Genomic DNA, 15,540 nt, shown 5'->3' on the forward strand with positions numbered 1-15,540 from the left:
ACATGACCTTCTATGTCAAACTCCCATCTATATATATTCATGCAATCTATTTGCTTTTCTTATTCATTCAATCATAAGCCAAGCCCTTTAGAGATTTCATATTTCACTGTTCTATCGATACTACAATGGAATGTGTTCCTTTGAATTTAGGGAACTTTTTCCCGATACCCGTATATTCTTGCGTAACACATGTCTTTCTCCAAGAACACACCCATTTGTGGTAGATTGGCCAGTGGACCGCACAATACACTACAGAGAAAATTCATTCTTCAGTCGCACTGTTCGTATGTGGAATAAACTTCCTGCAAAGGTATTCCCTGCCACTTTCGATATAAGAGGATTTAAATCACATGTCCACAAACACTACTCTCTCTATTCCTCCTTCCCACAACCTGTTGTATGTAGCGAAACTGGATACGTATCAATCAAATTTATGTAAAAACAAGTAAGTGTGCTATATTCGGCTGTGCCGAATCTTATAAACCGTAGCGCAGCGTAGTGTATTTTAAACATATTAGTTTTATAAATTTTTTCCCGAAGAAATTATATTGTGAAATCTTCGCAACGAAATATGATCCTGCATACTAGCTTTCGCGTGTGCACCGTCAGCACAACCTTGTGTAGATTTTTCCTGCTTATGTATACTTGATTGTGTCAACTCCTTCCTTGCCAAAAATTTGCGTCCCGCAGATTGGGGTTACATGCCACGTTGCTTGTGCTATGCAGCGGAGGGAGACGCACTTGAGAGTTTAAAGCTTTCCAGCATAGCTAGGCAAGGAATGATAGGAGCAAAAAATACGCTACTGTACGCAACGTTTTGACTCCATGCTTAATCCTAAACCAATAGAGGTACAAATTGCAATAATAAAAGAAAGTTCGAAAAATTCCACATAGCATTCAAAACTGAAACTACATTTTAACTTCAAATGTAAAGTTTTTGAGTTAAAATATTTTTTATATATGCCTCTTGCATCGTACTCTTAAAGGAAATGGTCTAAACTTCTTCTTGGGTAAAAAATACAACAAAAACGTCTTGATATCGATTTTTAAAGTTGGGTCACTATATACTGCCAAACAAAAATAACTAACTGAGTACTCAAAACAACTTTGGAGGATTAATTTTAATTTAATTCCTAATCCTTCACCTAACAAGAATAAAATACAAGAAAAAAAGTTTATTTAATAGCCAAGTGTTTATATTATAAAACTATTCCAGAATATTATTTAAAAAGATAAATAATATTTAACGCCTGTTTGTAGCTCTACCTCTTCCTCTCCCACGAGTTCCTCCTCTACCGCGAGATCCTCTGCCACGACCTCTATTGCCAGCACGGTTATTTTCTTTTTTCTTTGATTTGGATTTTGGAGTATCATCAATAAGTAGCGTTTCAAGAGGAAGACTATCAGGCAAAATAAAATATCTTATATTATTTCCTCTAATACTTAGAGTTTCAAGTTGAACTGGATCTCTATTTTTTATCGTCATTTTCACGGATTTTAAATGGGTATTCATAGCAACATCAACTCCAGTAATTGTACCGTGCACTTGAGTGCCATTTTTTAATTCGATGGTGACCGTCTCATGGCTTAATTTCATTAAAAATCTAAAAAAGAAATTAGATAATTTCGCTATATTAAAAAATATAATAAAGTTTTTGGTGAATATTTTGATTAAAATGATTTACTGAATTCAAAAGTGATTAATAGTGTCCGAACGTTCGGGTACGGATTCGGAGTTCGGTAAAAAGTGAGGTTCGGCTAACGTACGGTGTTCGGCGAAATTTTGACCGAACACCGAACGCCGAGCTTTTTATAAAATGTTTATTTACCTAGTTTCGACTATAAATTTTTGATCTCATTTGTAACATTGAAATTTTCTAGGTTCTTATTCTCAAACGATCTAGACATGTATGTCAGTCAGACTGTCAGTCTCTTAAAAGAACTATTGTTGGAGTTTGATTTGTATTAAAAATTGACAAAATTGGTTTACGTTTGAACATGGCCAAAGGTTCGCTTTAGAAAATGACTAAGGTTCATAACAGGCTTAAAAATTCTAGTATTTTTATAAAATTATACTTAAATTTTTTATGAAGCAAAATTTCATATAAATCGGCAAAGTGAAATTTGAGAATTGTGGTAAGTATATGGACATTTCCACCGAAAAGTCCACCGTGGCTCAAAAACTAAAAGTCATCAAAAATAAAATTTCAACTTCTATTATAGAAAAAGATTAAAATTTTATTAAATTAAAGACACCAAAACTTTTCTTAACCACTATGATGAGAAATCGGAATTAAAAGTTACAATAATATTTCAGGCATATTTTTGCACCTTTAGTAGCATTTGTTTTTAATAGTTTTATTATTTTAAAGGCTAATATTTAAATGGACTTTTATCGGAAAACATTTGTTGAAATAATAGTTATCTTAAAATATACAAATATAAAAAGATAAAGATCCTTAAAGGCAAATTTTCGGCTTTCTTTAATAGACTTTTAAATGTCATGTTCGTCACGTTGAAACAGGATTTATCCCGATAACTTTTTAGTTGGCAAGTTTAGTATATAGAACTCAATTTAAAAGAAAAAAAAAAATAATTCTAAGCGCGGTTATATTTTATAGAATTTCAAAGTCTGTCACGTCACATTACATAAATTTTTTCAAGTGCAACCTTCGAATTGTGAAATATTGTTATTTAAAAAGTTGTGATATTTAGTTGATAAGTGGAAGAAAAAGCACAGAATTTCAACAAATGATATTTTTAAGAAAACTCGCAGATTTTTACATTTTTGTCAAAAAAGAAATAAGCAACTTCTATTTCTGTCACATTACGTCACGCACTTTAACTACTAATATCTTAACTACTAATATTTAAGATCTTTCAATTTCTTCTTCCGACCAGTTATACAGCTTTTAAAGCCCTATATAAAAATACAAGAATTTTTAAAAAATATATATGTATGTATATATTTTTCATCGCTTTAAAACGTACGACCGTTACGATGGAAATGTCCATATACACATATACATATTATATACATATATTTTTTTATTTTTTTAGAAACTGTAACTTTACTAATTCGATAAAATTCATTTTGATTTCGATACCTTGATCACCTTGAATCATAATATGATCATGTATAACAATATTATGATAAATACAAAAATATCATGATGAAATATTTTGACGGTATTTAATCATAATATGATATTTTAAAATTGTTACAACGACTATAAATGTTTAGACTACAATCATATTTTTAACCACAACCATGTTTTTCTCTGCGTGCTCTTATAAAGAATTATATCATTGTCAATAAATATTTTAAAACCCTAAAATAAAAGTATTAAGATATATGCATTTCACATAAATGGTTTGTTATTAGAAATTTATCACTCTCTGGAATTCGGAATTTGTTGATAATTGACCCAATTGCAAATTAAAGACCCTCCTTCAATAAATCTTCCGGATGTTCATATTTTGGTTTTAAATGTTATAAATTGTTACTTTTCAATCATAAATGAGTTCACCGAGCTTTGAAAACCGAACAAAGTTCGGGTTCGGTCGAACTTTCAAATTTACCGAAGTTTGGGTTCGGTGTTCGGTACCGAACGAAATTTGGAGTTCGGTTGGACTCTAGTGATTAATATTTATTTTTTTATCGCCATAATCGGTTATATATTTTCGCATATCAAGAGTTTGTAGTCTTATAAATAGTAACAGCTGTAATAGCTGACAAATCGAAATATAAATCCGGCAGTCCAATACGTCCCACACCTATTTTAAAAAAGTTCCACAATTAAAATATTAAAAAATATATAAACAGTGGACGTCCACTAGTACCAATTATATAGTGTCAGGTTCTTTCGTAGTACCGAAAACTTGGTATTATTGAACAACACATTTTGTATGTTTAAATTCAAATAATTCACATAAAATATTGGATTTTATTTATTTTTACTTTATTTTTCATGAAAAATTACATAACGAACAAAATATAATAAACAGCCAAAAAAGGGACATATTTACGTATACGAACTATTAATTTTGAATGTATCGTGAATCCAATGGTTAAAATGAGATGTAAATATACATGCAGGAAATTGTGGGGACTTTTAAAAACACAAAACACTTGTAATAAATACAAAAAAAAAAAAAAACGTAAAAATTACTGAGATAAAGGTGGATGATACCGAAATAATAAAATAAAAACATAATAAAAACTTTATTCATACGTAAATAAAACCAAAATTCCCAGAGTGGTTTGCTACATAAATAAAAAAAAAGCAACATAACTATTTTGAATATTCTTCCAGATATAAATATGAAAGGGACCAATCCCCCATTGAAAGTCTGTCCATTTTTCTCTATAATTTCTCAGATATACAATTTTATTATTTAATTTATATCCCCTGATGAAAATCCGTTTTTTCCAAAATATTATAGTTATATTTTCTGAGATTTGAGGGCTCTAACCACTTTCCTAGATATAGGGCTTTTAATTTCGTGTCAAGTTTTTTACCCAAAAGGATGTTTAGACCATTTCCTTTAAGAGTGGGATGCAAGAGGCATATATAAAAAATATTTTAACTCAAAAACTTTGCTTTTGAAGTTAAAATGTCGTTTCTGTTTTGAATACTATGTGAAATTTTTTGAAATTTCTTTTATTATTACAATTTGTACCTCTATTGGTTTAGAATTAAGCAAAAAGTCCTATGTGTTTCAAATTATATTGGTTTAAACCATAATAACACCATAATATTATTTTATGTATACTATTTAATCTTACACCGTAAATAATGGATCCTCACTCACCTTTTGGTGCACTGATTAACATAAAATCACTTTTTGGGGCGAAAAAATCTTGTCCGTCCCTCTGTTAATATTTTTATATGAACTTCTTAGTTAAAGCACTTGTTAAATTTACATTAAATAAACGATTTTTATGGAATTTGGTGGGAGTAAATTAAGTTCACAGAATTAAATTTCAAATTGAAAGTGAAATTGCAACTTCTAATCCAATTTGAAATTAAACAAGTAAGAGTTCTATATTCGGCTGTGCCGAATCTTATATACCCTTCACCACACTGTGGTAAAAAAACAGTCAGTACCAAAAAGCCCTATTTTACATAACTTAACTCGGGCTCACATGATAATTTTCATGTTTCTAGATTCAATATTGTGAAAAATTCCAAAAAAATCATATTTCTAGGATAAAAAAACCAAAAAGTTTCTCACCTAATTAAGACTCTACATACTTAATTTCTTGTTTCTAGGTTCAATATTATAGAAAAAATCGCCTTTAATGTGTTCTCGTCTAATACAGGCTCTACATACTTAATTTCATGTTTGTGCATTCATTATTATAGAAAACTCAAAAAGTACTTTTTGAAAAACGAAAAAAAAAAAAATACCAAAAGGTTCCTTTTTATGGCTTCTAACTTAAGCAAAGATCCACATACCTTATTTCATGTTTCTAGCCAACAACAACACACTAGTGCTGCTCTCGCTTTACCTTGTTTTTTGTTTCTTGCAATTTCAGTTTGAGCATGAATAAAAAATGTAAATTTTTGATGAAATTTTCCGAGGTTGTCTCGGATTTTTGCTCATATCTCCGTTATTTATGGGCCGATTTTCCTGATTTTATTTATTTATTGAACATTCGGACCTCTCCGATATCTGCGGTCGTCTAAAAACAACAAACAGACAGACGGACATGGCTTAAACGACTCCGATATCTATAAGAATCCAGAATATATATACTTTATAGGATCGGAAAATTATATTACAGAAATTACAAACGGAATGAAAAACTTATATATGTATATAAACAGATGCTGTGCTAATAACTCGGAATTCTGAGATAAATTATTAAATAAGAATTTACTGCTAATTTATTCAATAATAGCAATCAAAATATATTTATTAGTATGAATCTAATTGATATTCTTAAAGGTATTTTCAGACTACAATACTGAGTATTAACACACTTCAAATTGAAAATATTATGAAAATAATTAGTATTTTCAAAAAATCTATCCGAAAAATACATTTTATGTTTACACTATAATATTTGTAATATTTTTATCCAATTTTTACTCGTTTATGCACTTTTTGCCCTTATTTTTAATGTATATTACACTTTTTGTTTATTTTTTATAGTATTTATAAAATACACACCGAATACGTAAGAAAATAAAAAGTTTTTGAGTTGTTTTTAAAAATTTATGAATACCGACCGTATGCCATAAAATCAGTAATATTTTTAAAAATCAAATTACAAATTATTTTTAGACTAGAAAATTGTCTACAAACATTTTTGACAAGTATTAATACTCGGTATTGTACGCTGAAAATACCTTAAGTAACATAGCTAAGGAAAATGAAAACAAATGATCCGCGAAAAAAAATTTTAACCAAAAAAGTTGTAATAACATTTAAAACATCGCGATACACGCAAAGATTTGATCATGACCTTTCATTTCCACTATATCATTAGCACGACTTTTAGTTCTTTATTTAGATTTTCTGGATCAAGCAAAAAAAAGTTTTATTTAATCTTGCTAAATTCTTAATTAAATAGTTCCGCTCATTAATTTTACTTTATGTGAATAAAAAATGATAGAGATCATTTTCCAGAAATAGACACAATTTATTATTACTTTTCAGGACGAAAAGTTGTAAAAAATGTCCTTTAAAAATGAATCTTTTTATATCCTTGAGAATTTCGAATTTATTTATTTTTTCCTAAATAATATTACAAGAAAAAAGAGAAAAATAAAAGAAACAAAAAATAAAATGTCAACAAAATTTTTATAAATGAAAAGTTTCTTTAAAATAAAAGGTAATGTTATATTTAAATATAAATTTTTTTATTAAAAATAAAATTTTAATAAATATCGTTTTTATACCCATCACCTTCATGAGAAGGGTATATATAAGTTTGTCATTCCGTTTGTAATTTCTATAATATAATTTTCCGACCCTATAAAGTATATATATTCTGGATCATTATAGATAGCGGAATCGATTAAGCCATGTATGTCTGTCTGTTGAAATCAGTTTTTAGAGGACCCCAAATATCGGCGAGATCCGAATCTTCAATAATTCTATTAGACATGCTTTCGAGAAGATCGCTATTTAAAATCAGCAAAATCGGTCGGTAAATAACGGAGATATGAGCAAAAAAAGATGTCATAATTTTTTCATGTTTTGTTAAAAGACAACAACAACACTGTATATTAGAAAAAGATGTACACATGTGTGGATGTATTTGGTTTTATTCAGCTGTGTATTTTTTTTGTATGTTTGGATGCTGTTGGCGTCATTGCGTTGTTATTTTTGTTTTTCTGTGTTTTTCGTTATGTATGTTTAGATGTCTGTTGCTTTAGATGCCTTGTGTATTTTTTTAATTCGTTTAGCGTTGTTGTTGTTCTTTTTGTTTAGCTTTTGATGTAATAATAATGTAGTCGGGAAAAAATTTAAAATTTATAAAAGATGTTTAAAATACACTATGGTGAAGGGTATATAGATTCGGCACAGCCGAATATAGCACTCTTACTTGTTCTTCTTCTAATTTTTCAATTAAACACAATTAAATAAAGAAATATTAGCAAAAATGAAATCTTCCTGAATGTCAAAAATAGTAAGTATAAACGGTATAGATTTATAAAGAGATTTTAAATGAAATCTAGTAGATTTCGGTCATGTGTAAATGGGGTATTAGTATAATTCTAACAAATTCCCAATTAGTAACAGCAGGAACATTTATTATAAAAAAATTAAATTTATATAATAAAAAAATATTTAAGCTATACTAAATCCATGTATATAAAAATGAATATGAGTTTGTTTGTATGTTTATATGTTCGTATGTTTGAACGTTATAGACTACTTAACGGCTGAACCGATTTTCTTGAAATTTTCAAAGCGTATTTCTATATGTCTGGAATAGGTAATAGGCTACTTTTTATTTTGAAATTTCAAGTGGGCAAGGTGCAACGTCCACATTAAGAAAATATAAAATTCGTATATTTTAGATAATAAAACAGTTAGGGTCCTCAAATTTTGTCGGAGCCACTTTAGTGTGAATATGATTATTTAGAATACAAAGTAGGCGGACTAGCGTTAAGGGGCGTGGCACCTCCCATATTAATTAAATAAAAAAATTGTTTATCTTGAAATAATATAACAGTTAGAGTCCACAGATTTTGTCGGAGACACTTTAGTGGCAATATGATTATTTGAGATAAAAATTAAATCCAAAAATTAATTTATCTTGGAAACTAATACAGTTAGAATATTAAAATTTTGCACGAATAGCTTTTAAATCCATATAAAAATGTTGGGTAATAAATTGGCGGACTAACCATGAGGGGAGCGGTACCACCCATATTAATTAAACACTAAAGTTCGTTTATCTGGGAAACTAATACAACAAAATTCTTAAAATTTGCAGGAAGAACTTTTATATTCATCTGAACATTTTTAAGAAAAAAGAGCGGACTTTCATCTAAGGGCCTTGCAGCCCCATATAAATAAAATAGAAAAATTCGTATATCTGATAATCTATTAGAGCTAGAATCTTAAATTTTACTTGAAGAATTTTGACATTCATCAACACGTTTAGAGTATAACGAGCGTACTTTTAATGGGGACTTGACATCTCCTATATGAATAAAATACAAAATATTGTTTATTTAGGAAAATATAGAACTAAATTCATAAAATTTTGGATAAGGAGTGAGATCGAAAAATTCTTAACACACGTTTTTCATTACATTTTTCAACCAAAGTATTATTTGTTTTTTTTTTTGATCAAGTTACCTTTGAAAAACATGTCAGTTATTATGTGTAATGTCAATTATATTAATTTTTTTGTTAATCTGATTAAAATGAGTGACCAGAAAAAAGTGCGTACTGAAATTATTAAATATTTTCAACTAAACCCAACTTGGTCTTACAAAAAGTTGGCCAAGCACACAAAGGTCTGCCGTCAAACTGTTTCCAATGTTATTAAACAGTACCGGGAGAACTTGTCAGTTGATAGAAAACCTGGTTCAGGTAGAAGGAATGGTCCACATGATGTTTCTAAAGCCAAAAAAATAGAACGCATTTTCAAAAGAGCTCCCAACACATCCGGTAGGAAAGCAGCTCGGTTAGCTCAGTGCTCGGACTATTTGGTACGAAAAGTTAAAGCTAATGCAGGTTTAAAAACATACAAGGCTCAAAAAGTTCCTGACAGGAACGCTGCTAAAAATTTAGAGACCAAAAACAGAGCACGGAAATTGAAGTCAAGTTTTATAAAAAAATATTCTTGCTGCATAATGAATGACGAAACGTATGTTCTGGCAGATTTTTCGCAACTTCCAGGTCAATAGTTTTATGTTGCTGATGCTCGAGGGAATGTTGAAGAAAAGTTTAGGACCCAAAAGCAGACAAAATTACCCAGAAAGTTCTTGGTATGGCAAGCAATATGCAGTTGCGGCAAAAGAAGCCAATCATTTGTTACAACGGGCTCTATAAACACCGAAATTTACATCAAGGAATGTTTACAAAAAAGGCTGCTTCCATTCATAAGACTTCATAATGTGTCCACTTATTTTTGGCCTGACTTGGCATCCTGTCACTATGGTAAACAAGCCCTTGAGTGGTACAAGAACAATAATGTGGTATTTGTTCCAAGAGAGGCAAATCCTCCAAACTGCCCGGAGCTAAGGCCAGTGGAGACATATTGGGCTCTTGTTAAAAGAGAATTGAAGAGTACAAAAAAGGTGTCCAAAAGTATAAAAACGTTAATGGAAGGGTTTCCGAAAAGGGTTCAAAATTTCATCACTAGTGATTAAAACTATAAAAATATTTTTTTTGTAAATTGTAATAATAATTTGAATCAAATAAAAAAAAAAAAATAAAGCTGTAAGTTTAATGGTTTCTTTTTTATAAACATATATGTATGTTAAGAATTTTTCGATCTCACTCCTTAAATTACTTCAATATTCATCTGAACATTTTGGAGGAAAAAGGGCGGAATGTATTATTTTAGAATTTAAATGAAATATATTGTCATCAAGAGAAATTATAATGAACCTTTAATAAAAATTTTACAATTTAGTAAATAAATAAATAATTTTTTGGATTATTATATATTTAATTCCGATTGAAGTAGCGAAGCACATCTGGTATTAGCTAGTACTAAATAAAGATATAAAAGAAAAAAGAAATATAAAAATATATTATGGAGAAAAATGAATACGTTTACTCTGCCGCTTGTATGGGGTATGTGAATCTCGACTTATCGACCTACAGTATTTAGCGAGCAAGCGACTAGTGCTCTTTCCTCTAATGCGATTTTCTATAATTGCTAGGTGTCCAATCTTGGACAATATTTATTATTTTTTTATTTTATTAATTTTATTAAAATGAATTTTATATTATATTGAATTTTTGTATTAATTGATTACTATAAGGTTATTTGTGTTTTAGATAAATTGAATTATAATGAATGAACTGTATTATCTTACACTGTAAAGTAATCTTGTAATTAGTAATTAGTATTCGGTACAATTGAATTGTCATTTGTTCTAAATTTTCGCTGAATAGCCATTTATGTTCTAAATGGCTATTCTAGGCGCCTATCTAAGAAGTGTATTTTCAGTGACATATTCACACCCATTTCACCGAAGTTGTGAACGAGATTGCGGACAATTTCTTCGTAGTTTACAGATTTTCTATTACCTAAGATATTTTCTATTATGGCATCTAAACTCTCTCCAACTATTTTGGTTTGGAAATTCCTTGCAATTTAAAAATTTTTTTAGTTGGGGTCCATTAAAAACACCTTAAAGTATAAAATATTACTTAGGGCAATACAATAATATAAGTATTTAGCATTCATATAGTATTTAGCAATCGAATCTACCGGCGTCAATGTTTGCTTCGCTTAATTTCGGAAAAAAATTTCAAGCGCACCATAGCAGCACTGTCAACGTCGAGTTGACAATTTAATGTGTATCGGTGGAAGTATTATTTTTGATGACGGCACGAGCGAAATGTTCTCAATGCTATCCTGTCCAAGCTTATGAGGCTGCCATTTGTGGTCGGCGTAATGAAGATCTTTGCACCGACCTTCCCAAAAACACAAAAAATTGGTGTTTGGTAAACCCTTTTTTTAAACCCATTAAAATGGCAACTATTTTCAGGTCATCATCCAACAATGTCGGTTATTATTTATTAATTTTAGAATAGCAAAAACAAAACTTGTTTTATTAGGACATTCCATTATACTTTTTAAAAATACCACTTATTAACAACTATTTATAAGAATTTTGACGTGTCAATTTAAAACTACTAGATGCTTGATGTTACATAAGATATTTAACTTTTTATATACAATATATGCTGATAAATAAATTAACTTTTAATAGACTCAACGCTTTTTTAAAATTAATACGAAAAATTATCTGGGATATGAAAGAAAAAATGTTTAAAGGATTTTCCTTGAAATTTGTTGTCCTGAAAAATTAAAAAAAAAAATATTGTTTCCATTTCTGGTCTTCTTTTATTTGACAAACATTAATTAATAAAAATATGTATATAAATATTAAGAGAAATTTTATACATATTTAAAATTTTGATTTCCTTAAAAAGGAGAAAAGATCAGAAAATTAAAAACTGAGAACGCAGATTTACTATATACGATCTCCAGTTTCATGTGTATGTGGACTTGTTCAAGTCCAAAAAGTACTAATATTTTTGTAATCTTAATTGCTGTATCGATAAAAGTATTTTTTTGAATGAACTTAATAATACCCCAGTAAACATTTTTTTCAGACATGTCTGATGTCAGAATTTTTTTTTAGACTTTTCTGTACATTTTCTAAAGTGTTTTAGTGTAACGACGATTATGAGACTAATCTGCACATTGGCGAAGGATAAATTGTTTTTTTTTTTTTTATTCTTATATTATTCTTTAGACATAAAAGAACATTTTTCTGCACATTTTCTGAAGTAAAATATAAAATGGCTTTCGAATATCCGATAAATCAGCATATAATCTGAACAGAATTGTTTTTGTAATTTCATCAGACAATTAAGCAAATAATATAAATTTCCTTTAAAAATTTAAAAGAATAGTCTGCACATTTTCTGATATTTTTTGACCAGTCATTTTATTCTCTTTTTTTACGAAAACTTTGCGACAACTCTGCACATTATCTGAAAGAAATTTTGTTTTTTATAAACATCATGCACAAACCTGTTTATATTTTGAAATTCGTCAACCGTACTTTAAAAGGAAATTTAATTTTATTATTGTTTAAATTTATTTAATCTTTGTCAATACACAAAAATTAGCACAAAATTACATTATTTTTTTCTGGTTTAACTTTATAATTTTAAAGATATGTACAATGAACTCTATTTTCGTATATAATACGTAAGTATTACTGTTTTATTAATATTAAAAATAATCTTTAGGTTTCTATTATTTATTTATACCCCTTAAGAAGTCATGAATAATGGAAGCTTATAATTTTTTATTAAAATTAATAAAATTAAAATAAATTATATATTTATGAAAATAGTTTTCATCAGACGTTGATCGGATTAGTCAGGCCATTTTCTTATACTTGATCAGACTTTTGTACGAACTGTCTGTTATTTTATCAGATATTTATCAGACTTTCTTATATTTGTCAGACTTCCGTACGAAATGTCGAAAGAATGCCAGGTATGGTAACAGACATTTGTCCGACTTTAATTAGATTTTTCGAAAATTCCTTCAGAATATCCCTAGGAATTTACATCAGATTTCGTAACGAATTCTGAGCGACAACTCTGCACATTTTTTACGCCCACTTTTTGCAAAACTATTTTTACACCAATTTTCTAATCACAATCTCCAAAAACTACTAAGCCGATTTACCCTAAATTTTACATACCGATAGTTATAAGCTTGGAAAGAACTACAGGTTATATATGAGATAGTGATCCGATGCCACGCCCCTTTCTACGCCCACTTTTTATAAAATTATCCTTACCTATATATTATCCTATAATTATATGAAAGAGAACGTCTGTTTGTTACGCTTTCACGGACAAACTATTGAACCGATTTACATGAAATTTAGAACACTAATAGTTCTATTCTAAAGTGGAACAATATGCTATATAAAACCATGATTTGACGTCACGATTCTTCTTATTCTCACTTTTTTCTATATAATTATCATAAAAAATTTTCATTCGAGACTTATAGAAAACTACTGAACCGATTTACATGAAATTTGATATACCAATAGTTCTGACCTCAGGGTCTGGATTGGACGCCTGTCCCTTTTTACACCAACTTTTTGTAAAACAATTATTAAACCAAATTTACGTTCAGGCATACAAAAAACTACTGATCCGATTTTCATAAAAACTATTATAATGAATGTTGTGGAGTGAACAGTACGAAACATTACATCTTCAAAACGTATAATATATATTTAATAATAAATATATATGAGACTCTTTTTACTCTTTCACTACATAACTACTAAACCGATTTACATAAAATTCGGCATATTAATAGGTGTAACCTCAGATGTTAAAGGTTACTCTATATTATATTGATTGAATGCTACGCATATTTTTATATTAACTTTTAGAATACCAGCTATAACACCAAATTTCTAGGCTAAATATAAAAAATATGAACCGATTTTCAAGAAATTTGGCAACATACAATGTATTTTTGGAATCAGATTTTTGATCTGGATTTTATGCTTCATGAAATTTAGCATGACAATAGTTCTATCGTGGAAGGTTAGGTTTGTTTGAGGAAGAGAATGTTTAACACATTGAGTATAAAAAATACACCTTTACCACTAATTTCAGGAATGTTGTGACTTAATGAAATGCAATGACTTTTTTTGTCTACTTTTTGTTACATTTATAATGCTAAAGATCATGATATATACTTCTTATATTATATGAGAATAAATATTTAGTTAAATTTTAAATCAAAAATTTATTTTAATTTGAAAACTCTATAATGTTTAACTAACTTTACGATTACGTAAAATAAAAATCTATAATCAATTTAATTTATTATCAAAAATCGATTTTCATCTAAAGCGTAAAATCGGTTGTTGACCCGTATATAATACTCCCATCACTTATATTTTCCACCGGAAAACTATTTTTATTTCAAAACCTGTAATCGGCTGTATATCCTCAAAACATAACTATTTGAAAACAGAATCGGATGTAGTTAACTACAATCGAGAAAATAGCATATTAACATTTTTTATCAAAATTATATTGTTGTAGATCCATATATAAGACTCCCGTCACTTATATTTTCCACCGGAAAACAATTTTAATTTCGAAACCGGTAATCTGCTGTGTATCAGAAAATAAGTATTTTAAATCAGAATCGGATGTAGTTTCCTACGACCCTAAAATAGGGTAAATGATATATTCATATTACATTTTCACAAAAATTCGAATTTAAATCGGCTGTGGTTCCTTATGTAACACTTAAGTCTATCTAGAAAATCATTCTCATCTCCCCTTAAAATTTCTCAGTTCGAGAAAACAATAAAAATGCGTAATCACTAATATTTTCCATACAAATCGAGTTTTATATCAAAAATCTAAAATATAAATTTATTGTTAAATCGAGATAACAATAAAAATCTGTGATCAGTTAAACATTCCATGAAAAAATTATCTTGATATAAATTCGGTTGCTATTTTTTAAATGCAGCATCTAAAAACCATGAAGATATGTATTTGACTACTCATTATAGTGTTCCGAAAGACAGTACTTTTCCAAATCTTATATAAATAGGTAGACTTCTCAAATGATGCATATAAAGAATTGTTCATATAAAATTTGGATGAATTCATCTTTCGATATCTTTTTATACTTTTAGAAAATTATGATAATGATTTTGAATAACTCCAGCACACATTTTCCATTTACTATTAACAAATTCGGAAATTTTTTTAATTGGAGGAAGATTTGGATATTTTAATAAGTAAAATTACTAGGGTATGTTTTTTGTATATCTAACGATATTTGACCTTTATTTCTCCGGATTTAATAAGTGGTGTCTAAATCCAGCCAACACTTAAGTGTGGATGCATAAAAGCTAATGAATAAAAATACTATTTTTAAACATACTTTTGTATAATTGTATGTATTAGAGAAACAATGATGAGACAAAAACGGTGGTTTTACTCTTTAAGGAACAACTCAAAATTGTTTGTCAAATTAAAAGTTGTTTTGTTTTCTCTGTCAAAATTTAAGGACTCTTCATATTTTCCTAGGAGAGTAATTTTGTTTTTAAGAATTTTGAAATCTTGCAATGAGCCCAAATTTTTCAGGATTTCGTCCAGAATTTCTCATAATCGTTTCAGAGTTTCTTCAATTGCCTGTAATTTTTAAATAGCAAGAAAACTGCTTGAAATTTTGTATGTTTAATGGCACGTATTTTTGTAGTTAACAAAATGCCCGAAGCCTTTTGCCTCTTTACACCAGGGCCATTACAA

At 28.7% G+C, this 15,540-nt stretch overlaps 1 protein-coding gene across 1 annotated transcript in view; it reads right to left on the reverse strand.

Moving 5' to 3' along the window:
- Window positions 1–1,174: 1,174 nt before the first annotated feature.
- The window catches only part of LOC111688550 (probable small nuclear ribonucleoprotein Sm D1), a 50,374-nt gene continuing 36,008 nt past the window's right edge, over window positions 1,175–15,540 (reverse strand). Inside the window, exon 3 of the mRNA XM_046951031.1 lies at window positions 1,175–1,604. Coding sequence (XP_046806987.1) covers window positions 1,244–1,604 — 361 coding nt within the window. The 3' untranslated portion in view covers window positions 1,175–1,243. The remainder of the gene's footprint in view (window positions 1,605–15,540) is intronic.

The sequence above is a fragment of the Lucilia cuprina genome, chromosome 5 (assembly GCF_022045245.1).
Source record: "Lucilia cuprina isolate Lc7/37 chromosome 5, ASM2204524v1, whole genome shotgun sequence".
In the NCBI taxonomy this organism is placed as follows: domain Eukaryota; kingdom Metazoa; phylum Arthropoda; class Insecta; order Diptera; family Calliphoridae; genus Lucilia; species Lucilia cuprina.